Source organism: Magnolia sinica, chromosome 2 (assembly GCF_029962835.1).
Source record: "Magnolia sinica isolate HGM2019 chromosome 2, MsV1, whole genome shotgun sequence".
NCBI lineage: Eukaryota > Viridiplantae > Streptophyta > Magnoliopsida > Magnoliales > Magnoliaceae > Magnolia > Magnolia sinica.
Genome location: NC_080574.1, coordinates 139,945,568 through 139,973,298, shown reverse-complemented (window position 1 = coordinate 139,973,298; position 27,731 = coordinate 139,945,568). Strand labels below are relative to the sequence as shown.

General features: G+C 37.7%; 1 protein-coding gene across 2 annotated transcripts; it reads right to left on the bottom strand.

Annotated features, from left to right (window-relative positions):
* Positions 1–3,487: 3,487 nt before the first annotated feature.
* Positions 3,488–5,835, bottom strand: LOC131237973 (protein RADIALIS-like 1). Of its 2 annotated transcripts, none has more exons than XM_058236105.1 (2): positions 5,381–5,835; positions 3,488–3,827 (listed from the first exon to the last, which is right to left on the bottom strand). In XM_058236105.1, exon 1 carries the CDS (start codon positions 5,660–5,662, stop codon positions 5,408–5,410), a length of 255 nt encoding a protein of 84 aa, XP_058092088.1. In that variant the 5' UTR covers positions 5,663–5,835; the 3' UTR covers positions 3,488–3,827; positions 5,381–5,407. The 2 variants fall into 2 exon arrangements, with proteins under 2 accessions (XP_058092088.1, XP_058092086.1); XM_058236103.1 differs by having other exon boundaries at positions 3,488–3,802; positions 5,381–5,834.
* Between the last annotated feature and the right edge of the window lie 21,896 nt (positions 5,836–27,731).

Sequence of the window (27,731 nt, the reverse complement as noted above, 5' to 3'; positions counted from 1 at the left end):
TGCTTCCATGCTACTTTGACCATTAAAGATACATTTTATTTCCATTTCACAGGAGAAAATGGAAGAAATTAAGATCCCCTAATGAACGCTCTGTAATCGAATCACTAAGATGTCTTTAACATGCTTGAAAAAGAACAATTAAGAAGGGCATTCAAATATTAAGGTAGACGTGAAATCTAGAAACCATGAACCTAGGTACCCCCATAATAAATTTTTCAAAATTCGGAATAAAACTTGTCCTGAATTAAAAGTCATCCTTAGATAGGATCATCATCAAGAAGAATAAGCTTTCCTTATAGGAATAGAGACTTCCCTAAGGATTCCAAAACTTACAATTTTAACATGTCGCAAAGCCCCCACCAATTGTAGGCAAAAGACACGTCTGAAAATTCTGAAAATTTTTCAATAGATCACTTGGGTCTCTATCAACCTTCCTTTAAAATTTCATCTCTATTATCGTTTAGTCCGGTTAGGATATCTGACTTTCACTCAAGCGACCTAGATTCAAATCTCAACAACGGAACCATAAACAGGTGAGGCATAAGCGTGTTAATCCAATTACCAAATCTCAAGGTCGAGATTTTTGTTTAAGGGGGGTAGGCTGTAGCGTCCTGATTCATGTAGTCAATTAAATGCGCACTTAGACACACACACACACACACACACTTTACGAGTAATACATTGAAAACCTAAGCATAATGAATTAGCGTAAGGATGATAGAAGTAATTCCGGGTAGTGTATCGGATAACCAGAGTGTGTAGTGAAAGCTCAATGGGCCACGTAAAATTACCCCTTATGAGAATATATGATTTTGTGATATTTTTCATGAGTTGAAAACAATCGAGATTATGGACTGATGGAACCACGCTTATGCAAAATTTGCGGGGCTTGACTCAAATTCTAAGTCCTAGAAAATCTTGAATAATTCTAATACCCTGATCAAACAAAGGATCGAGATTTAACATGATTATGAATTAATACCGGTAAATCCTCTGCACTGCGCAGGTAAAAGATCTGTGTATCAAGCACAAACCCACTACAACTATCTATTCATATTATCTCAAACACAAGAAGTAGGGAATCCTTAAAAGCATAAAAAATGATCTATATAATAGAAGTGCTAAATTTCGAAGATGAAATTATGTTTAAGGGAGAAAATTAAATGAATAGAATAAATTTTCTTGAAATGTGAAGCATAAACCACTTTAGAAGGTTTTATTTATTTATTTTATTGCATTTTTACAAGGTAGAAAAAAATAGGGAAAAACATTTTAAAAAAAAAAAAAGAAAAAGAAAAAGAAAAAAAAGGTATCAATTTGATGTGAGTAGTTAGATTAGAAACGAGGCTGGATGTAATGCTTGCAAGTAGGGGATCATTCAAGGATCAGTCCATATTCTACGCTAACTGCGATGGCCATGCACCTTAAATCTCCTGTAATATTAAAATATAATCTTTTAGCTGCTGGTCAACCAATTGGTAATTGCTCACATTCAAAAAAAGAAAAAAAAATAAATAGAGAGAGAGAGAGAAAGAGAGAAAATAAAAGAATATAAAAAAAGAAAGAAAAAAGGGCTACTATTATACGGTTATGATGGACCATTGAACCAGGAGATTTTCAGTGCATTTGCCATCCACAATGAACCCTCAAATCAATGGTTTGGGTCATTCGACCATAAGTCCTTTATTCAAGGTTTCATGTGCCATATGATTAGGTGGTGATCTCCAAATTGTCTTACTAACGCAAGAGCATTTTCATACTGGACTTAAAGTAGAGTGGCACGTGGAATGCATGGGCACATTTAGAGTGGATGCACTGTGTGAAATAGTGAACTGTATGAGACGAGATCCATGGGAGATGGGCCCATGTGAAGTGGGTCCCATGAGGGGTTGAGGACCTGATCCATGGGATGTAGGGCATGTGCTATGAGATAAATGGATTAATTCACTACCCTCTATCAATTCGAGCTTTTAGACCAGATAGTTGTCTTGCATCACTTACCTAGCTGAAAAGATAAAAGGACTGATTTGCCACGCATCATCAATTGAGCTTTTAGAATAAGTGGTTAGTTGTCCTACATCACTTATTTGAAAAAGAGACAAACATGATTAGGAAAAAGGGTAAGTGGTTAGTTGTACTGCCTCACTTACCTAGCTGAAAAAGAGAAACATAATTCGAAAGAGAGTAAACACATATTGGGTTTGGGCTAAGCCAAATGGAGACCTTGGATGTGGCCCATTTAAGTAAATGGGTTGGGCTTGGGTTGAACGACCCAACTTGCCCATATAAGTTATCAATGGGCTAGGCTAGATTACCATCTGCAGATGTGACATATAAGTTATCAATGGACTAGGCTAGATTACCAGCTGCAGATGTGAAATAAACTAAGGGCCTGTTTGGCTTCGCATATCCACTGATTAGGTCAGGCAGGGGGTACGCTTTGCCCCCATATTCCCTTCTTAAATATGAGTTAGGCTCTGTTGGGTTGGTTTAACCCGAGCCTGTTGGTTCAGGTTGGAGTTGGGCTTGATGAATATTAGATGGGTTGGGTCAGGCGATAGGGTAATGAATCCGGTTCAGATTCCGACTTGCCCTATTTAGTAAATAGGTTGGGTTGGGGGTGACCTGGATCCCACCAAACCCAAAGCATTCCTACCCTATACAATACTAGTCCCCAGAGTTTTGGGGCAAGTGATGATCCTCCCTAGGAAGGTGTCAGGCCTAAAAATAATGAACGCTTCTTTCCATTCAATTAGCGGACACCAGTACTGGCCATTTTTGTTGCGTAGAATGCAAAGTAAATAACTAATTAGGTTGAATAAAATTTCCAAGTTTTGGAGCATGGACCATCATCCATGGTTAGACCACTAGTTATGGTGCAGGAGAATATCATGTGCTCCCAAGGCTTATGCCCCAAAGTTTTCATTTTAAAACATAATAAGGCCACATGAGGAGGCCATTTCCTCCATGTAAAAAAAAAAGAAAAAAGAAAAAAGAAGAAGATTATTTTACAAGGGTTGCATGTGCGCCATCGTGATGTGTGTATGACATTCAACCTGTCCAAAATGGTTGCCTAAAAAATCAGGCTGGTCCAACCATTATGTGGGTCACCACAAGAATTTGGAGGTTTTTAAGTGGTTTTCGATTGTTTTCTTATGTCATGGCTTACCTAATGATTGTGTGCGGGCCCATCCATCCTTAGCCAATATCTTAGAGCTAGAAACTTTTCTCGCTTCTTTTGGGTGAACCATAGCACACTTTAGTAAGTTAAAAGAGTTGGAGACATGTTGACTTGTTGGATTCCGTTGGATTTGGAAATTGCCAGAGCAATTTATTTATTTATCATTATCTCACTGGCATTCGTTCTAAGCTGGCAGTGTCAGCAGCAATTCCCCATGAAACAAGTCTGCATTCTTGGTTCTGTTTGATTTCATCTTCTCGAATACCGAAAACCATTCCATATGACACACTATTTTTATATAAAACATCCTTTAAATTAGAAATTCCATTATAATGACAAGAAGAAGAAGAAGCAGAAGAAGAACAACAACAACAACAACGACGATGGAGGAATGAGGAACCAAAGTTTTTAACAGTTAGTCCTCCCTCGATACATAAATAAGATGACCAAGGATATTGGGAGTAATCTGGCACGAAGAGAGGAAGAAACACCAGAGCTAAGAGGAGAGCATTTTATAATCCTGCATCTGCTTTTCAAGGATTTTCACACAACATCTTCTACTCACTACATATAGATAGATACAGCTGCCACTTCATTTGGTGCTTTAGATACTTGGGTAACCTGCCAATAAGAGAGAAAATGCAACCTATCTCAGGCATTAGAAAGGCACCCATATTTATATAAAATTATCAATCCATCACCTTCATAATCCCCCAACTTGTAGAGTTTTTTGGTTAATCTAAAATGCTTCTGCATAATTTTAAAAATAAAAAAGAAAGAAAAGAAAGCTTGTGAAGTCATTGTTTGAAGGATGCCATGGGCTTACAATGTGTAGGAGGTGAAAATTGCGCGACCGACTACAACAGAAATATGTAGAAATTTATTTGGAAACATTGTTTGTTTGAAGCAAAGCATGGTTCAAAAACTTGAAACTCGAACTCGACTCAATGTTCAAAGTGTTGAATTATCTCAAAGACTCGACTGAATCTTTATTTTACTAGACTCAATACTCAAGAATTAGATTAGATATATTTGTAATGATAAATAATAGATTCTTCTCATGTGTAACTAATAGAAATGTATGACTTAATAGTTCATTGATTGGGAGCACTGCATTCCCCAAGAGGTACCGGGTTTAAATCTCCCTCTTCACTCTTTTTTTTTTTATTAGGAATAAAGTAAAATCTACGTCACTGATCTGTAAGTGACTTGGCACAAGTTGGGCTTGTGTCTTGTACAAATCAAGTTTGCAGGACAACTGAGATCATTCAAATCGACTTTTTCCAAGTTCCAAGTCGATTCACTATCTTTTAGAGCTGTGAAGCAAAGACAATGAACATCAAAGAATGAAGCGTACTGACCAAGGAATGTGCAACAGTAAAATACAAATGCATGACCATTTTTAATAGAATCAGTACTAGATGATGATGATGTGGTTATAGGTTAGAAAATTAGGAGGGCTAGTCCAGGACACATTTTCATGTCGGATGGACAGATTCGATCCAAAAGCGGATAGCCAAGAAATGCATGTGATTGATGTGAAGAAGGATTAGATCCCATGTCGGCTTGCTTTTGTGTTAGGAACAGGATAACAAGTGGAAAAGAGTGCCGATAGAATTTGTTATATATAAAAATTCCAAGTTGGTTTCATGCCTAACACTGGAAATTAACCACTCTTTTACCTTCTTCACTCACTCAGATACTTTTCAACTTTGGCACATAACATCCGTGCCTTAGTCATAGGAAGGAGTGGCAACTAGCAGGAGCAAAAGCTCAAAACAACCATATTTTTCGAATCATGAGATTCCAATATGTTGACGGCATGACGAGTAGAAGATCTGCGCTCTCTCTCTCTCTCTCTCTCTCTCTCTCTCTCTCTCTCTCTCTCTCTCTCTCTCTCTCTCTCTCTCTCTCTCTCTCTCTCTCTCTATATATATATATATATATATATATATATATTGTTGTGAGTGTGCAGAAAAGGAGGAGAGGTGGGCCCATGCAAAGTTGTAGTAAATGAAGAAAGCGACCTACTTAAACCGGTATGGATTCCGTATGGTTGGTTAAATTTTAATTTACGAAACAGTAAAAGAAAAACAGAGATGGTGGTGAAGTAGAAGAGAGAATTTGAGACATAAACAGACAAGAAGGCAGCAGCATCCAACAAAAAGCATTAGTGAATTTATAGGAAAGAAATAGTACCAGGTGATGAGGTGCATGGTGGCTGCGTTAGGCACTGGTACCTCCAGTGGTCCTGTAATTGGGAAAGGGGACTCGGCCTGACTCAATGCACTTGAGATCCTCAACAAGATCCTCATAGTGCCTCTTCACTTCCTCGGCGGATTTCCCACCGACAGCCCTGGCTACATTCTGCCAGCGGTCGGGGGTGTCCTTATCATATTTGGCCAAGGCCTTCTCGAACAATTTGTTCTGCTTGGGAGTCCAAGAAGAGCTAGAGCTACTACGGAGAGAGCTGGATGCCATTTCCTTTCTACAACTAGGACTGGTTATCAAGAATGCTGAGAGGGAGGGAATGGATGATGCAAGGAAGAGAAGAAGATAGACTAGGAATGAGAAAATCCAAAGGAAAAAAAGAGTCTGTGAAACTGGAAAACTAAGCTGAAGACAAAAAGAGAAGAGAAGAAGAAACGGAGTGAAGCAGGCAAAGGATGGTATGAGCAGAAATGCAAGAGAGTGGTCTCCTTAAATACAGGAGGAGAAGGTCGTGGGTTGTGCCAGCTGGCTGATTTATTTTCAAAAGAAAAAAAGAGTAGAATCATATATGACTCTTCTACTCCACATACTGTAGAGACAAGTAACAATAAGATGGGGAGAGAATCCGTATCCAAGCTGTCCATCAGGTGGAACCAGCTACCTACGATGCCGTGGCCCAAAAATTAGGCCAGTAAATTCATCTGGAGGGCCTGTGTAAACGAAAAATAATAATAATCTTTAAATCTGGAGCCCACCTGCTAGACCGTTCAGGGATGTTGCCCTTGTGGCTTTTCGTGCCGGGTTACTATGTGGAAGTGTGGGATTAGCAAAAACTCCTATATAATAGGTGGATATCATCATTCTTGATATGTAGTTGGGGGCTGGACACTTGAAAATCATAACATAAAATAAATTTGCAGAGAGGCCCTGCTCCTATATATATATATATATATATATATATATATATATATATATATATATATAATCAACAACGTGACACATGCAACACATTTGGAGTAACGAGGGGATAAAAAAGAGGGAGAGATTGTTGATTGAGTACCTTTAATCAATTGTAGTGCAATTGGGTAGATCGAAACATGTTGCGATGTTCCTGGTCCACCAAGGTCTGTTTCAGTTGATCAAAAGACTTTGTTGATATTTCGATTGACTAAAGGTGCGATGCAACACATCTGGAGCAATGAGTGGATAGAAAAGGGGAAGAGAATGTTGATTGAGTGCCTTTAACTTTGTGCAATGTAGTTGGGTCGACCGAAGGTCTAGTTGGATCGATCGAAGCACACTATTATGTTCCCGATCAACCGATGTCTATTTCGATTCGCCTACAGACTATTGATATTTTGGTTAACCAAAGGTGTGACTAATAGAACGCATAAGTTTTTTAAAACTAGAATAAATGGATGTAAAGACCACTTTCATACATGGAGAATTGGAGGAACATGTCTACATGAAGCAATCAAAAGGGTTCGAAGTGGAAATGACAGAAAATAAGGCTTGCGGGTTGAAGATGTTACTGTACAGCTTAAAATAGTTTCCTAGTTTGTGGTATAAGAAATTTGATACTTTTGTGGTGAGTCAACGATTTACCGGAAGTAAATATAATCATTGTGTCTACTTCAAGACACTGAGTGATGGAGAATTTATTGTACTGATATTATATGTTGATGATATACTTTTCGTCTAATATATCATGTCTCAAATTAAGATAATGAAAATTCAGTTATCATAAATATTCGAAATGAAAGATCTGAGAGCTGTAAGGAGGATTCTTGACATTGATATATATCGAGATAGGGTTGCATTATAAGCCCAACATGAGTATATGGGCATGACTGCATTTGCTATTGATGGGTTAGGGGGTAGGCACCCAAACTCGGTCCATTGTCACCCCTATATTTAGTCACCAATCCCTTAACTCATACGGCGAGTGCTTTTCTCTTTTCTTTTCTTTTCTGTCTTATGTGTATATATTTTGGCAAGTAAGCATCAACACAATGTGACGTTAAGCCAGCAGAATATGATTGCTGGAGCCATTTCTTGACTAACCAATTGTGATTGTCCATCCAGTTGCTCCTAAAATTGATTTGAAATGATTGATAAAACAAGTACATCCACGGGTCTTCAAAGGGCAAAATCTAGTTGAAAAAACAAAAAGAATAAGAAAAAAAAAAAGGCAAACATCCATACCTATATAATGTAAGTAGCCCTTAACCAACTTTACCCTTGTAATTAGTTATGAGAAAGAGAATTTAACATCTAGAGTTTAGGTGTGGTTGGAACTTCATTGAGAGGTATCCTTTTGTCTTTTCCATTTGTCACTGAGAGTAGCATATTCCTACTTTTTCATCGTGCGTGTGCGCTGCAAGTAAGCATGGTAAAATGAGACCAATTTAAAAAGTCTTGTAATTTTGTAATTTCAATATTGTGAAACTGTTCATATATATATATATATATATATAAACTCAAGTCGTGTTGTACTCAAGTCGGCCACAACACGAGAAGAAGTGAATATAGATGGTTCACTTAAAAACAAAAACTATCTCTCTCCAATTATAATCTCAAGAGTGAGGAAAATGATGGTTGGGATTGTCCCGTAAGAGTGATCTTGTATGCATTTACTGTCATGATAGGCCCACTAAATGAGCAGTAGGGATTGATAATTTGCTTAACTAGGTGTACCATGGAGAGATGACTCTAGTTCTACAAGCTTTACCGTACCATTATGTCTCACTCGATTATGGTTCATGAATTGGAAACAGATTGCCTGGTCACCGTGCTATAAAGGATATCCACAATGGTAGGTGCTTTGAAGCTCACCATGATGTTTGTATTTTATCCATGCTGTCCATCTGTTTTGATATCTCATTTCAGAGTACGAGACCAAAAGCAAGCAGATCCAAAGATCAAGTAGTGGACCACTCCACTGAGTGATGGAGAATTTTTTTTTATTTTATATATATATATATATATATATATATATATATATATATATATATATATATATATATATATATATATATATATATATAAATATTTCATGTAAGCATTTTCAACAAGAAGAAAATATTGTTTTTATCTAAACCATAACCATATAACATAGAACCGTTTACTATTACTAATTGTAGTTCTTGAGAGATCAAAAACCATAACCAAAGATCAAAAACCATAATAGGACAAGATCAAAAACATAACAAGAGAAGAAGATAATCCAGTCATTCCTCTCCACACACCATTTAACACAAGATAAAGATGATATACTTATATGTTAATAATATACTTATATTAATGATATGAGAATTTATAACCCAGTCTATGGAGTGATGGAAAATTTCTTGTACTAATATTATATGTTAATGATATACTTATCGTCGAACATATCATGTCTAAAATTAATATAATGAAGACTCAATTATCATAGATATTCGAAATGAAAGATCTAAGGGCCGTAAGGAGGATTCTCAACATTGATATATATCCAGATAGGGTTGCATTATAAGCCCAATATGAGTATATGGGCATGAGTGCATTTGCTATTGATGGGTTAGGGGCGTAGGCACCCGAACCCGGCCCATTGCCACCCCTATAGTTAGTCACCAATCCCTTAACTCATACGGCGAGTGCTTTTCTCTTTTCTTTTCTCTCTTACGTGTATATATTTTGGCAAGTAAGCATCAACACAATGTGATGTTGAGCCAGCAGAAGATGATTGCTGGAGCCATTTCTCCACAAAACAAATGCCACCTTGACTAATCAATTGTGATTGTCCATCTCGTTGCTCCTAAAATTGATTTGAAATGGACAAGTACATCCAGAGGTCTTCAAAGGACAAAATTGATCTAGTTGAAAAAAAAATGAATAAAAAAAAATAAAAGAAACGAAGAAGGCAAACATCCATACCTAATAATGCGAGTAGCCATTAACCAACTTTACCCTCGTAATTAGTTATGAGAAAGAGAATTTAACAACTAGAGTTTAGGTGTGGTTGGAACTTCATTGAGAGGTATCCTTTTGTCTTTTCCATTTATCACTAAGAGTAGCATGTTCCTACTTTTTCGTCATGTGTGTGAGTTGCAAGTAAGCATGGTAAAATGAGACCGATTTAAAAAGTCTTGTAATTTTGTAATTTCAATATTGTGAAACTGTTCATATATATATATATAAACTCAAGTGGGCCACAACACGAGAAGAAGTGAACATATATGGTTCACTTACTCTCTCTCCAATTATAACCTCAAGAGTGAGGAAAATGATGGCTGGGATTGTCCCATAAGAGTGATCTTGTACGCATTTACTATCATGATAGGCCCACTATATGAGCAGTAGGGATTGATAATTTTCTCAACTAGGTGTACCATGGAGAGATGACTCTAGTTCTACAAGCTTTATCGTACCATTATCTCTCACTCAATTATGGTTCATGAAATGGAAACGGATTGCCTGGTCATCGTGCTATGAAGGATATCCGCAATGGTAGGTGCTTTGAGGCTCACCATGATGTTTGTATTTTATCCATGCTGTCCATCTGTTTTGATATCTCATTTCAGAGTATGAGACCAAAAGCAAGCAGATCCAAAGATCAAGTAGTGGACCACTCCACTGAGTGATGGAGAGTTTTTTGTACTAATATTATATGTTGATGATATACTTATCGTCGAACATACCATGTCTAAAATTAATATAATGAAGACTCAGTTATTATAGATATTCGAAATGAAATATCTGAGGGCCGTAAGGAGGATTCTTGACATTGATATATATCGAGATAGGGTTGCATTATAAGCCCAATATGAGTATATGGGGGGTAGGCACCAGAACCCGGCCCATTGCCACCCCTATAGTTAGTCACCAATCCCTTGACTCATACGGCGAGTGTTTTTCTCTTTTCTTTTCTTTTTTGTCTTATGTGTATATATTTTGGCAAGTAAGCATCAACACAATGTGACGTTGAGCCAGTAGAATATGATTGATGGAGCCATTTCTCGACTAATCAATTGTGACTATTCATCCAATTACTCCTAAATTTGATTTGAAATGATTAATAAAACAAGTACATCCACGGGTCTTCAAAGGACAAAATCTAAGTGAGAAAAAAAAGAAGGCAAACATCCATACCTATATAATGTGAGTAGCCATTAACCAACTTTACCCTTGTAATTAGTTATGAGAAAGAGAATTTAACAACTAGAGTTTAGGTGTGGTTGGAACTTCAATGAGAGTTATCCATGTCTTTTCCATTTATCACCGGCATGTTCCCACTTTTTCGTCATGTGTGTGAGCTACAAGTAAGCATGGTAAAATGAGACCTTTAAAAAGTCTTGTAATTTTGTAATTTCAATATTGTGAAACTATTCATATATTAAATAATAATTTTAAAAAAATACCTCAAGTCGGCCACAACACCACAAGAAGTGAACATAGATGGTTCACTTAAAAACAAAAACTTTCTCTCTCCAACTATAACCTCAAGAGTGAGGAAAATAATGGCTGGGATTACCCCGTAAGAGTGATCTTGTATATATGCATTTACTGTCATGATAGGCTCACTAAATGAGCAATAGGGATTGATAATTTACTCAACTAGGTGTATTACGGAGAGATGACTCTAGTTCTACTAGCTTTACCGTACCATCATGTCTCACTCGATTATAGTTCATGAAATGGAAACGGATTGCCTGGTCACCGTGCTATAAAGGATATTAGCAATGGTATGTGCTTTGAGGCTCACCATGATGTTTGTATTGTATTCATGCGGCCATCTGTTTTGATATCTCATTTCATAATAGGAGACCAAAAGCAAGCAGATCCAAATATCAAGTAGTGGACCACACCACAGGAAACAGTGGTGATTGAAGCTCACCATTAAAACTTCTTGGGCCCCAGAAAAGTTTTCCCTTCATCCAGGTCTGTGCGACCTTATGAACTGGTTGGATGGCAAATAAACATCACGGTGGAACTTAGGAAGGTTTCAATACTGAATGCCATCATCTCCACTATTTCCTATGGTGTGGTCCACGTAAGATTTGCATCTGTTTAATTTTTGGGATCATGCCCTACAATGAGCTAGAAAAAACAGATAGACGGAGTAGATATAAAATACATACATCACAGTGGGCCCCACAGCTCCTGGCACCAGAAAATCCTCTTACTCTTCCTCATGCAATGAACCAACAAAAAGTAAAGAAGTGGACGTCTTTTAGTTTGCCATTGGTGTGGTGGGGATATCTGTACGGTACGGTCGACGGATACACGTTAGGTAGGAAATTACAGGTCTGGCAGCTTGGTCAAGAACAGACGAATTATATAAAACGTGGCTCGCAGCTTGACACTTATTACATGTGTTTTCAGTTCTGCCAACTGGACCCATTCTTAAGAATCTAGACCGTTGGTTTGTTAAGTCCCACGTTGGATGGAGAAAAGCCCGAAAATCTCCAAGGTTAGAAAATCCCATATACCAATATTAGGAAAATTTTCAGATGAACTTGACTGTTGTTATATTTCTCTTCTTAAACGATGTGATCTGCAGGGCCGTACAAGTGGACCGGCTAACATTATCCTAGTGAGTAGATTTTTGAGGAACCAATGGCCTGAAATTCCAAATAAATAAAACCAGAATCCTTTGCTAAAAATGGAAAGCTCATGTGTATTGTACAATGATGGGGGGTCATGTATCATATAACTCCTGTTTAGGATATGGATCACGTGGCTTGTGAGTGGAGTAGTATCATTTTGGAAATTAAATCTCAAATCATTCAAAAATTTTATAGGAAAGGAGCATGTCACCAATGCTTTTTTAGTAGAGACTCTCTTCCAAGCACGTCATCGCTATTGGGTGGTAAAATGACAGTTTTTGACCCACTGAAAATGACTTTGGGCTCGTTTGGTACCAACTTAGGCACAACCATTTTCCTGCCGACCTCTTTTTTCTGACTTTCACGGTCCATTTTTAATATAGGATTTAGCTGAAAATCACATTTTGGCTACAAAAACCCCTTTGCAGGTGAGTCCAAATGGATCATTAAAGATTTAGGAGGCGATTAGTAAGGTCAACCCATAACCCTCACTACCTACACCTTTACATACATACACTTGTGCCAACTTGGCACATGTAACACATCTCCATAGTGCGTAAGATGGGTCCCAGCAATGTGATTCGACCCAAAAACCAGGACTATATATACACGAGGTCGATTCCGAATATATATAGGACCTTTAGCCCATCTAGACCATCTATAGCCAATCACAGCCACAGAGAGAGAGAGAGAGAGAGAGAGAGAGAGAGAGAGAGTATGTCTAACAATGCTAGGTTGTCACGAGCTGACATGTTTAAGGTGAATGGATGTAATATAACCATACCCTTCAACATCTAAGACAGACGCACATGACAAGATGGCGGCTTTTACCAGGCCCATCTACGAATCAGGTCGGCTGGGCCTCTACAGAAAAGGTTAAAAAAAGAAAAAGAAAAAGAAAAGAGAGAGAGAGACTAGTTTAGAAAAATTAGAGATATGGTCTGGTTCAATGTACATGTGATGTCTGATTCTATGGTAGATTTTCATCTTCACCAAGGATAGACCTCATTTATGTCTGATGTCCCACATGTTCTATGTTAGCTCGTCTGTCCACGTGTAGATGAGGTCGTGTTACACCACGCTTTGCCTATTTGAGTAGCTCTCCTCTAAATCAGAATAAATAAATAAATAAATAAATGAACATAAGGCAAATATGTCATTTCACTCACATCGATAATGATTGGGTTGGCTGAGAGCTTTAGTTGTGTCTCCTTCATGTAAATTGAAATTTTGAAACTTGTGCAAGGCTTAGGTGTACACAGTTACACGCGGCCGGTTGCTTGTAACAACCCGTTTGATATGGAGTACTCCCATGCAGCACAAAATTCTATGGGTCCTACCTCATGTCCATGTGACATCTACTCCACCTATCAATGTATCTGGATTATGTCAGGACATGATCCAAAAAATGAGGAAGAGCCAAAACTCTAATAGGCCATACTATAAGAAACAGTGGAGATTGAATGCTCACTACTAAAATGTTATTGGTGCCCATTTTAATGTTTATATATCATCTGACCAGTTCATAAGGTGATTTACATAAGGATGAAAGGAAAGTACAAATATCAGCCTAATTCAAAACTTCTGCAGACCCAAGTGTTCAATCCCTACTGTTTCTTATGGTGTGTTCTATCTAAATTTTGGATCTAACTTATTTTTTGGTTCACATCCTAAAACAAGAAGGAGACACTGATGAATGGAGTGGATGTCATATGAACATCACCATAAGCCTCACAGAGTTTTGCGCTACACAAACTGCTTGGAGCTTAGGTATGAGCATTGCAATACCGTTTAGAAGATGTGGCTGCCGATGTGATGAGGGGATGATATGATCAAGTCATTGGATAGTGTTTTTACCCCCATTTTATTGTGGTGCTAGTTTTTATATAAAAATCTCACTTCTTTTAAAAAAATAAAATAATAATAATAATAATCATTTCTACTCCAATGAAATTGGAATTACATGTGGAAAGCACACTTGAGATGGGAGACATGAATAATACTTCCGTAGTATTAATAATATGGAAAGGTGTTCATTATTATTACGTTGAATGTCTTTGTATAACTAATTAATGGACCCTATCTTTTCCATATCAAGCCTCGATTGAAGACTCCCTTTGGTCTGTGGGCCAGGTTGATTAGATTTCGGTGGGCTAATCATGTGGGCCAATAATGTGGCTAAAGGGAAAAAAAAATTTATTGTGAAATATAATAAGAAATAATAAAATATATAATATCATACAAAGATTTTTAAAAATAGAATATCTCTTTTGGGAATTTATTACAAGAAAATTCCTCTTAAACCCAAATTTAGCAAATGATTACTCCACAAATCAAAATACCTGGGTCATGCTTTCGTAGAAGGAAAATTGCCAAAGCACCCGCCAATATTGTATATGTATGGCATCCAGCCTAGCAAACATACCACCTAACCATAATAACCATGCACATGGCCTAGAAATCTTTCTATTGAATCATTTGACGGGTTGCACTGTTCATTTTGATGTTTTTAAGTGATGTATATTATTTTTTATGGGGTGGCTCACCTTATGAATAGATTAGCTAAAGTTTTTTGTTCTTCTAATCATATTGATAGATTACATATATGGGGTGGGTTGGATATCATAAAAATATAGTGGGCCTCACATTTCTTCACTTATACTACTTAAATTAGAAATGTTCAATGAACATTATGGTAATTGTACTGCTTTTTAAAAAAGCACTCCCTTTGGCATTATTTGATAAAACCCTAACTAATGAGAAATTTTTCTGTAAAAATCCCTTATCTTCTTCATTGCTCAAAACTTTTTAAAGCCAACATGTATGTATAAGTCAACGAATGTACATGTAAACATATATGCCAATATGACAAGTGGTTGAAGTATCCAAGTCATCCATCAGAAGGGTACCACAATGTAGATTACCTCCCCCAATAATTAGGACGGTCGAGTAGTCCGATGGGCAACAACTAACAGATCAATTGTACTGTTTTGAAAATATGGCTGAAGTTTGCCAACCCATCCATTGATATCTAATGTCATTCCACACTGTCTGAGTGGACCACCTTTTATCTATTGGCAGTGGCATAATATGCAAGGTGATCTGCATGGTGGATAGGTCAGATATTTAAGCTTTACGTCACGCTTACCTATACCATGGCCTATGCATTAGCCAACTTGGACATGTGTGTGGGCTCTATGGACTCTTACAATTAGGTTAGTTGAACAAAGTCTTCGGTCACTTAGAATTCTTGCCCTGATTGACCTAATTGTGAGTGCCCTATAGTGTACACCTTGTTTCACTTAGGGGTCATTTGGAAGCATATATTTAATATGCATCAGTAATTACCATGAAATCTTTGTGAATTAGAAATAACAATTGTGTTTGACAGCTTTTAATCAAAATTTATAGGAATTTATGTGAATATGTTTAGTAGCCTGTAATTAAAATCAACCGGAATTTGTGTGAATGTCTAGTAGCCTGTAATAAAAATCCCAAGAATTCATATAAATGTGCTTGGAAACCTGTAGTTGAAATGCATTGGTAGAGAGACGGAGATGACTGTGACTTGCAAATCAATAATAATCAAAATCTACATCAAACACACTCCCAAACGACCCCTTAATACCAAATCAATAGTTTTCAAGTGGCATATCTCATACTAATTGGGCAACAGAGGTCATTTAGACTCCTGTAAGTTTTCAAGTAGTAAATAACTTTCCTAAATGCCACTTACAATTATGTGTCTATTTGATTATAAGTTGCAAATCACTTATAAAGATAAAGATTGAAGAGAGGGACGGCAATTCCCTTCTTTATAGAGTTATGTGGGACTCCTTCCTACGGTTGGGATTTCAAAAATATGACCATTACACTTGTAAATCACAGTTAAGTGAAAACACGGATCTTTACCATCTTTTCAAATCTAATTTCTCACATGCAAGTGAGTTACTAGTCGTTAGTTGCAGGTGACATTTTCTCCCAAAAAACTAAATGTAATTAATCCAACTTTGATGGCAGCCGAACAGCCCTAAGATATCCTATCTCCCACTTTGTCCCATATCTTAGAGACTAGGCCCACATTGCCAATCCATCAAGATTAGAAGGTACGTATATATTACTTGCACACCAATGATTTAATATTCAGCTAGGCTCCACATCATTTCTATAGACTTTAACTAGCCTCAATTGCATACCACCGGCCCTCACTAGGAGGTAGCAGGAAATTAATGCAGCGTGGTTAGATTTGGTTGGCCAGTAAGCCTCTATCAGTGATGAGGCTCGTACGAGTACATACTCGACCAATAACTTTCCAACATGCTTTGCATGGACCCCATCTTTGACAAAGGGTTAATCGCCAACAAACCAAATTCCATCATGTCATGTTGGTCCGTCTGCCATTGCATCCTAGTGGGGGTAGTACCTAATCTGCATCCAATTTAACAATGTGTAAATAACAAATATGAGGTATTTTTACTTAAAATTCCTTGAGAATTATGATTTCACCAAACGATGTCTTGACTAATTTATAGAGTCTCCAAAAGTGCTTTTGAGGGCTTAAATAATCAATCAATTTTATTTTATATTTTTTAAGAATTGGTGGAATAGAGCATTGTGAGGCCCACTGATGTGTGTGCTCAGAACACCGTGATGATCGTCAAATGACAATAGATCGCTTAAATCCAATCATAAGCTGACTTACTTGAAATTTGAAGTTTTGGCATGTCCGTATTGTTTTTTATGGTATATATAGCTCACCTAAAGAAAAATCAACCTGATTTTTGTTGGTATGATTTGTTGGAGGGTTAAGTCCCTTAATATGCATTGATATATCATCATTTAATGGCTCATGCTTTGAGAGAAAATGATTATTTAATATGGTATCAAAGAAGAAAGTCTTGTGTTCGAATCTAATGTTTTTTTTACTGTGATAAGAAATGGAGATCCACCCATCCAATGGATTTTTATTTTTTTATGGACCCAAATGGAATAAGCCTTGGGTTGGGGCCCATCAGGAAGGTTGTGTTGCTCCAGATTGAGCTGTTCACCATCAAAAACCTAAAGACAAATATAGGCAGATTAGTAGGGTATTGATGGAATGTATAGTGTGGGGGCCCTCTTCACTTCATAGGGTTTCGCGCTGCCTTACGTGCCAATGATTTCCTATCCAACTCAGATACTAGGATAAGGATGTAACATCCGCCCTTTTTCTGAGACACAAGATCTATGTAAGATCCGGACCCTATTATTTCGTATTTTAGAGTGAAGAAGACCATTTACACAAGAACCCAGCTCGTTTTACCTGTTGATCCGTGGGATCACCTTATACCATCTGCGCCAGTAACATATATTCCACGGTTGGATCCCTTTCTTTAGGCTTTCATTCCCTCTACAAAAAACTATCTATATTTAAAAAAAAGAAATTGTTTATTTCTTTTAGCAAATGTGATTTCCATACAAAAGTAGAAACGTAATTAATAGTAAAATTATCTCTCAAAAGATGTGAAAAGCAAAATTAGTAAGTTTTTGGGAAGAATGGGAAATCGCCCCCTTTTCTTTCTGAAAAACCATGGAATAAAAAATTATGTTCCATAGGGTGCTTCATCTTCGTCACAATAGGCTAAAATTTTCACATTTGCCAAAAGTATTTTCTTTGCTACAGTTACTTTTTGGATTTGATGTGGTAGAGGCTATAAATACATTCTTAGCTGGGTTAGAGCAAAAGAAGCCCAAGCAAAAGTAATGGTAGTCCGTCAAAACCTGATCTAGTCCTCCGTGGGGCATGATGTAACAATGCCCTAGGTGTGTCCGACTCAAAGAGATTTATTATGAATGTGGAGAAATTATTTTTTGAAGTATTAACATAAAACAAACCTAACTTTTGATTCGGGCATCGTTGCAAAACGCACGATCTACAATCATTATGTGACAGTGGTTCTATGATCAACTGACCTGCATGACAAGTCGCAAACGTCTATTTCATGAGAAATGCTCATCTTGTGGGTCAAAATCAAAATTTTACTATTTTTGGTAATTATTGTTTTACTTATATCTCTCTGTTATTGCAGTTTTACGATTTTCATCTTTTAAAGAAATTTCTTATAATAATTCTAAGAATACTCCAATAAATTTTAGTTGACATTGCTATTTTTAGCAATTTTAGCCTTTTGAAATATTTTTTGCTATTTTAATTATTTTTTAATCAAGGTTTTAGACTTCTATATAAGTGATGTAATCAAGCAAAAAAAAAAAAAATTGTTTTTTTTTTTTCCAAAAGATTAATCAATGAATCTTAGATCATTATTCAATTTTTATTTTTTTTTTTAAATCAAAATTTCTCTCTTATTTCTTATAAATTCAAGGACTCCCCTTATGTATTCAAAATCTTATCATTCGAGGAAGACAATGATATTCTTCATTATCTTTATTCGCTCTTCCCTTTATCATGATTCTACCAATTCAAACAAGATGGGAAAATGTATGGCTCCAAATGAACTTGTTGGTCACTTGTTTCTCATCAACATCCACATAACTATTATATTTTGATGTAGATGGGTCATGAACACTTTCATGGCCAATATGGACCAAAGAAGGCCCGATCAGAGGAGGAAGTGATCAAGACAGTCAGAACCCTAAAATAGGCATATCTTGCAAACTGAAATAAGTTATTCAAAGTACCATATATGATTTTGGGGTAGGAGAAGCTACTTTAGCCAATCAACCTTGCTACATTGGGTTGCCCATGCCAAATTTGTAAGATTCCATCAGATTGATGGTCGAAAGTTCTTTTTAATTTCGTTTTTATTATTTATAGTACGTTTTAGTTTGATCATAACCCTTGATCCTTTGAGCTTCAGGAGTTGTGCACAACATGAAAATTGCTTAGAAAATTTAGGAGAATAACGTGGTTAGCCTAAATTGGACACTTACTATTTTTTACTGAAAGCCATGAAGTCTAATAGAAATCATGACGGTTTATAAATAGTAAGTTTACTATTTATAGCAATGCACATCTTTTAGGAAGTTTGAGTTGAATTTTGATTTTGAAACTTCTTCCTAGATATCATTATTTAAAGCATGGTAAATTCGTTTTTATCATTAATCAACCTATTTTCGAATTTATTAGAATTATTTCTATTTTCCCTCATGAATTCGAGGAATCTCTGTGAGGAGCACAGAGAAGCTCCATGGATTCGGAGAAACTATCCCCTGAGGAAGACAATGATCAACCTCATCGCGTCCATCTCTGCATCATATTTGGGGAAACTTTCAATGGCCCTGTGTTTTTCTTCCTCTTCTGATAGTACCTTCACAGTATTTATCTAGTAAAAATGGATACATTACTAGAATCCACATTTAATATATGGACTAATGTCTATGGGATGTACATCTTTCATATAATTGTATGAATTATATTGATGTGAAATGCTTAGCTGGATTGCCATGTCTTGTTCTTGTACACGTCACATTAATCTTGTCCACTGATCAACTTTCAAAGTAAAATATTGTCCACTGAAAAAGTGAAAAGAGAATATTATTAAATAAAGAAACTTGCATTTTGCTGATATCTTCGCCGTCCATTTGGTATAGGCCAGCAGTTTAAACTCTCTTTTCAACTGAAGATAAAGAGGGAGGAGTGACTTTGGAATATAAATATCTGGTTCGTAACTTTGGTTGAGCTAAATATCAGCTTGAATTGATAGATTTGCTAACTTGTACAGCTTCATAGATGCTTTTGACAAGTTGGTCGGAATCCAAGGGCCCATGCTGGTGATGACTCTTCTTGCAATAGAATCTGGTTTAGTCAATTCCCACCTTTATAATCTTCCAAAATGGCTTCTTTAGAAAGTAGACATGTAGCAAGGAGAGAGTAATTATATTTTAATTAGAGGAGAAAAGAAGAGAACCTGACAACCCAACTGATTCTCTGATTATTTAATCGGCTTGTGGGTGCTTATTACTAGTTGATATACTGCTCTGTCTGTCATGGCATGACTTTTGGGCCTGTTTGAATTGGTGGAATCTTTGGAAAGGAAAATATTACGTAATAGAAAATCTATGAAAAGAATCCTAAATAACCTGTTTGTTTTATCATTCTTGATTCATTTGGAAACGTGGGTGGGTTAATGGTAAAAAATATTGAGAGCTCCTTCCAAAAAAAAATGTTCAAGTTCATGTTTCTTAGGTTTTTCCTTTTTTATTTTTATTTTTTTATTTACAAGGAAATGTAAATCATCATTTTTTTATTTTTATTTTTTTGAGAAAAATCGTAGAAATGGAAATCAATTTCCACAGTTGCTTTTGTTTTCACAAATGGTAGAAAACATCAGATCTGAGAAGAATGATTTTTTTTTTTTTTTAACCCCACAATAGAAAAACAGGATTCCACTAATCCAAACAGGTCCTTTTAAAGCTCATTTGCCATTAGGAGTAATTTTTACTTGGAAGGAGACTGATAGGTTGCAGTCTCTATTTACAAGACTTATATAATTTACAAGCTATCCAAACACAAGCAATCATTTAACTCTAAATAATTTACAGGGACTTGAACCATTTGGAACCCGTTATTTTCCAAAATGTTCTGAGTCAAAAATTCCAATCATTCATCACAGTCATTCAATTGATAGAAATGTCGGAAAGAACTAAAAAGAGAAAAGAAAAGAAGTGGTCCCCATGGACAGCGGCATATAAGTGTCAGGACTTCAATGTCATTTCACACAATCCTTGAATGACCATCTTGGAGATTCCTGATAAGAAGATCTCAGGACACATTTGTACAACATCATTTACAAGTTAGATGGCTGAAAGCGTGGCGGATTTGTATCCATTAAGGACAGCCCCCACCTCTAAACAAGTTGTCGAGAGGTCGCTGGCTAGGAATACTGACCACATTCAAAGGGAAGTGATCATTTGATGAAAAGGACTCCTGCAACTGTGCTAGGAATCTTACTTAAAAAGTGGTCCTTGAGATACACCGTCTTTCTGATATTTAGAATCCTCATCATTCTCATCATCTCACGTCCATTTTCTTGGAAAGAAACGTCTGTGGATCCCTTCTCTTGCTTTCTCTAAAGTTAATGGCCATCTTTCATAGGTGGTCCTAACAAGTTGGAGGAATTGGGTCACGAGGCCGCCCAAGGCTGTCGCATCCACCCAACAATTAAGAGTCTTTGTGAGAGATCAGCATGTCCTTGTGTATGAAGATTCGACCCATTGATCTAGTGAACCCCACCATGTAAGTTTTAAATCAGGTCAATTCAGTCATCTGGTGAGTTAAAGGATTTACCATTAGTCGACATTCGATATGTGGTCCACCCAGTGATGAAGCCTGTCTAATTTTTAAGGCCACAGAACATGTAAGGTGCGTCCATCTGATGAACAACCTTGCATGTATTGGCGTGTGTAGAAATGGTAGAGCATAGATACTAAATGGGCTATATCATTAATGAAAGCCCAACAGGGAAGCTGGACCCCTTGCTTCTGATGGAAAGGATGGTTTTGGAGTGGAGTAGACCACCTAAAACTGGTCCACCTACAAGCAAAAGCATGAGAACAACCTGCAGAGGGAATCTTGGAACAAAGGTCAAGATGAGCAGGTATGAAATGTTGGATCTTCTTGCTAGTTGCACACAAAATAAAATAAAATAAAATAAAAGAGTGGAAGGATCTTTCTTTGATGACACCTTTTGTGGGATAAGAAGCAAAGCAACGTATGAGGTTCATGTACCAATCAATAGGAATCATACCACCTCCACACCCATTTCATAGATATTTGATTGCATCAACATGAACTTGCTTTCAATCATTTCTAATAGATCACAAAAAGAAAAAAGACAAGAAAAGCTTGGGAAGTTGATAATAGATCTGTGGCTTAAATCGGCTGGATAAGATATGGTGCAATTATTTGGAAGAAGATGATTTAGATTTCTACTGTGAAACTGCTATACTTAACTGGTTGAAAGATTGTGTTCCGCTTACATGTATTTACTTGCTTGGGTCTGTTCCTAACATCCTACTTATGACCTTGGTTTTGATGGTTTTTTTGCTGCAGTCGCGTAGGTCTCATCCATGATAGGGTGGGACACTCAATTCTTTTGTCCTCATGTTGTTCTCCTCGTGTCATTTTCCTCAAAAATCCTGAGCTAACGCAAAAATTTCTACTCATTGCCTATCCGGCCTATAATAAAAATCCCTAGGGAAATTCTTCTTAGTCTCTGATCTGTGCTAATTGTGCTACTCAATCCAGCAACAAATCTGTACCAATTGTGCTACTCAATCCAATGAAATTAATTGTGCTACTCAATCCAATGAGACTACTCTAATATGGCAAGCTAAATCAGCAATAGACATCAAGGGGGCGTTTGGATTGCAAGTTAATTTACACAAGCTACTTATGCCCCAAGTAACTTATTTTGGTTTAAGTATGTTTGGTAAACAACTTACTTATCAGCTAAAAAGCAGAAAAGTATGTTTGGTTCCCAACATCAGATTAATACTTATCGCTCAAGTTTGATTGGTCCACCCATAATATCCACCGTCTGTCATGTGGGCCCAACATTTGACGTGGATCGTTCGTTATGTTGGGCCCACTTTGGTAATGTCTTCAATATGAATTATCTGTCATGTGGGGCATACCTTCAATATAGACCATCCACTTTGAAAGGCCTACCTTTGATGTGGGTTATCTAGGCCCACCTTGTATGTGGGCCACCATCATGCAGGGCCACCTTTAATGTGGACCATCCATCATGTAGGGCCCAACTTTGAAGTGGGTTGTCCCATCAAATAGGGCCCACCTTAGATGTGAGTCATTTATCATTAAGGGACAACCTTCGATGTGAACTGTTGATGTAGAGCGGGTCGCGGACAGTTTTATGGCCAAGATGGATCAGAAAAGGCCTGGTCGACGACAGAAGTGATCTGGACCGTCGGACCTTAGATCGGGCATATCTCGCAATCCGGAATGAGTTATCTGACATAAAATATATGATTTTGGGGTAAAACGAGATACTTTAGCCAACCAACCCTGCTATGCCGGGTTGCGCAGCTTGGAATTGCGAAAAACCCCTGGATCGATGGTCGTTTCCCTATTTTAATTTCGTTTTTACTATAAATAGTAAGTTTTAGTTTGATTATAACTCTTCATCTGTCGGGCTTTAGGAGTTGCGCCCAACGTGAAAAGAGCTTAGAATAATTAGGAGAACGGTTTGGTGAAGCCAAATAGGACACTTACTATTTTTGGCCGAAAACCTTGCGCACTAGTAGACATCACGACCGTCTATAAATAGTAAGTTTACTATTTATAGTAAGTCGCGGATTCTAGGAGTTTGAGTTGTAGTTTGATTCTGATTTCTTTCCCATTGCTTGGTACCCCTATTTAAAGGGTTGTGAACTCGTTTTTATTCATCAATTAATCAATTTCGAATTTCTTAGAATTTATTTCTATTTTCTGCTTTCTTTCCTCGTGGATTCGAGAAGTCTCTGTGAGGAGTCCAGAGAAGCTCCGTGGATTCGGAGTAGTTATCCTCATCACGTTCATCCCTACGTCAACTGTCCTCGTGTGGGGCCCACCTTGATATGGGTCATCTATCATGTGGGCTCACCATCAATGTTAACGTCCATCATGTGGGGCCCACCTTGATATGGGTCATCTATCATGTGGGCCCCACCATCAATGTTGATATCCATCATGTAGGGCCCACCTTTAATATCCATCACCCATCATGTGGAGCCCACATTTGATGTCGATTGTTCATCGTTGATGTGGGCCGTCCATCATTCAGGCTTGCCTTGGATGTGGGCATTCATCATTATGGGCTGACCTTTGATGTGAATCGTCCATCACATGGGACCCAACTTAATGTGGGTCATACATCATATGAGTCCCACCATTAAAATAAATTGTCCATCATGTAGGGCCCACCTTCAATGTCTATTGCCCATCATGTGGTGCCCACCTTTGATGTGGACCATCCATCTTGTGGGCCCCACCTCTAACATGGGTTGTCCATCATGTAGGCCTTGGATGTGGGGCGCCCATCATTATGGTCTGACCTTTGATGTGGTCCGTCCATTATGTTGGGCCCACCTTGATGTGGGTCATCCATCATGTGGGGCCCACCTTTAATGATATTATGAATTTAATCGAGCCGTGTGTCTTTATGTAAAATAAGCCTAGTCAAGTAACAACTTCCAAACATACTTTGCGTGGACCATCTCTTAAAGCATGATGTGGCATAATCAAAATTTACCATGTTGGTCATGGTAGCAGGGTCACCACACAATCCACATCCACAACATAACTATAAATGAAGTATGATGTAGAGCAAGTTGTGGACACTTTTATGGCCATGATGGACCAGAGAAGGCTCGATTCGAGGCGGAAGCAATCAGGACTATCAGATCCTTAAAACAGTCGTACCTCACAAACCAGAATAAGTTTTTCGACGTACCATGCATGATTTTGGGGTAGGAGAAGCTACTTTAGCCAACCAACCCTGCTACGTTGTGTTGCCTACACCAAATTTGTGAGATTCCATCAAATCGACGATCAAAAGTCATTTTTAATTTCATTTTTTATTATAAATAATAAGTTTTAATTCGATTATAACTCCTAATCCTTTGAGTTTTAAGAGTCGTACCCAACATAAAAAGAACTTAGAAAAATTAGGAGAATAAAATGTTAGGCCAAATTAGACACTTACTATTTTTGACCAAAAACCTTGAAGTCTAGTAGGAATCATGATGGTCTATAAATAGAAAATTTACTATTTATAACAAGTCACGTTTTTGGAGTTTGAGTCCAAAAGCCCATCCACTATTTAAAGGATTTTAATTTCATTTTTCATGATCCATTAATTTATTTTGAATTATTAAAAATTATTTTCTATTTTCTTCCCTCATTCGAAGAATCTATATGAGGAGTCCAAAGAAACTTCATGGATTTGTAGTAGTTATCCTTAAGGAAGACTGTGAGCGATTGACCTCATCACGTCCTTCCTCGTGTCAATTTACTTAGAAAGAAGTAGATTTCCAGTGACCTTTGGCACAGAGATATTCCTATACTCGGTGCTGTGTGAGGTCCACATTATGTCATTTGTTTAGAAAGTGACGCAGGGATGAACCTGATGAGGATAACTACTCCGAATCCAAGGAGCTTCTCTGGACTCCTCACAGAGACTTCTCGAATCCACGAGGAAAGAAAGCAAATAATAGAAATAAATTCTAAGAAATTCAAATTGATTAATTGATGACTAAAAACGAGTTCACAACCCTTTAAATAGGGGTACCAAGCAATGGGAAAGAAATCAGAATCAAACTACAACTAAAACTCCTAGAATCCGCGACTTACTATAAATAGTAAACTTACTATTTATAGACGGTCGTGATGTCTACTAGTGCGCAAGGTTTTCGGCCAAAAATAGTAAGTGTCCTATTTGGCTTCACCAAACCGTTCCCCTAATTATTCTAAGTTGGACGCAACTCCTAAATCCCAACGGATGAAGAGTTATAATCAAACTAAAACTAACTATTTATAGTAAAAATGAAATTAAAGTAGGAAAACGACCGTCGATCCAGGGGTTTTTCGCAATTCCGGGCTGTGTAACCCAACGTAGCGGGGTTGGTTGGCTAAAGTAGCTCGTTCTACCCCAAAATCATATATTTTACGTCAGGTAACTCATTCCGGATTGCGAGATACGCCCGATCTAAGGTCCGACGGTTTGGATCACTTCTGTCGTCGACCGGGCCTTTTCTGATCCATCTTGGCCATGAAACTGTCCGCGACCCACTCTACATCAGAAAGGCTACAATAGAACAAGAGCCTAAAAATCTAGCAGATCCAGAACTCAAGTGGGCCACATCAAATAAAACAGTGGGATCGGAAATGTCCACCGTTGAAACCTTCTTGGAGTGGACCATGATGTTTATGTGCCATGTAACCTGTTCATAGGGTTATTACCACTTAAATAAATTGTAGAGACAAATACGCCCACTGTTTCGTGTGGTATGGCCGCATGAGTTTTGGATTTGCCTGATTTTTAGATTATTATCCTACTGTAGTCTTGCAAAAAGGATGGACAGAGTGGATTAACAGACATCTCTGTGGGCCCCACACACCTGGGTTCACGGGCAATCCGCTTCGCCTACTTAACATACTACATGTGACTTGTCTCTTGATCACCATCTGACTGAGCGATCGATCTTCCTCTTTGAGTGTTTGTGATTCGCAATTCTGAGTTGGGGTGTCTCAACCAGAGCCACACTTTCATTTGGATAAGTTATTTTGCCACATGAAATTTCGGTGAACTCTTTTTGTTATTTCTGGAATGACAGCTAACCACCTAAATGTCACTTGTTTAGAAAATCAGTTCCATCAATGGTCGGCCCCACCATAATCAAAATTACCCTTTCCATAAGTAAGGCTAACTAGGTGGGCCACACCTGTATGCATGTTCAGTCAGACCATCTGTTGTCCGTTGGTTCCAAAGGTGTGGCCCCACCTGATCAGCCGAGCTGCCTTATTTTCAAGGCCATCATCATAGTGGGGTCCATCATTTTACATGCTACTGATGTCCTGGACAGGTGGCATGATCGCAGGTAAGATATTGGTAAGGTACTCTAGTCATCCACATGTGTCACCATCTATCTTAACTCATGATACATTTGCCAATGTGTCACATGTACCGCATGTGCCCCACATCCCCTGTGCCACACGTGTTACTATCATCTTCAAAACAACATGTGCCACCATGCATCTATTTTAGACCATCCGTTTTTCTACCATTGATTACATGGTTAGAATTACATTATCAAAGTGATTCCCAAGAATTATATACTAAATCAAAGGTGGGGCGTACATGATAGATGGTCTTCCCGTCATACTATTTTTAGGCAAGCTAATATGAACTATCCAATTTTCTTGGCCATTGATCAATGATCCAAGCACCCAATCAAAGTGATTCCTGAGAATTCTGCTCAATAATATGTAAAGCCTACATGATAAGCAGCAATATCAATGGTTAGATTCTTTTAGGGGGTGTTTGGGTTGTAAATCACTTTAAATAAGCTTTCTACTTAATTAGCATGTAAGTATGTTTGGGAAAGGATATACTTATCATCCAAAAAAAAATACAAAAGCATGCTTGGTTTTCAACATCATAATTTAATATCCTTGTTCCCCCTCACATGCCCTGTTAATCATGTGGAGTCAACATTTGATGTGGACTATTCATTATATGGGCCGTCCATCATGTGGGGCCCACCTTAGATGTGGGTCACTCATCATTAGGGGCTGACCTTTGATGTGCACCTATATTTGATGTTGGTTATTCGTCATATGGGGCCCATCTTCAATATCCACCACCCATCATGTGGAGCCCACCTTTGATGTGGACCGTCCATCATGCAGGGCTGCCTTGAATATGGGCTACTCATCATTAGGCTGACCTTTGATGAGGGCCATCCATCATGTGGGGCCCACCTTGATGTGGATCCTCCCTCATGTGGTACCCACCGTTATTAATTTCCCATCATGTGGAGCCCACCTTTGATGTAGATTATACATCATATGGGCCCCACCTTTAATGTGGGTTTCCCATCATGTGAAGCTTGCCTTCGATGTGAGTCATTCATCGTTAAGAGTTGACCTTTGATGTGGATCATCCATCATGTGGGGGTAATCATCATTTGGTGCACAGCTTAATGTCCATTGCCCATCGTGTGGAGCCCACTTTTCATGCATCCATCATGTA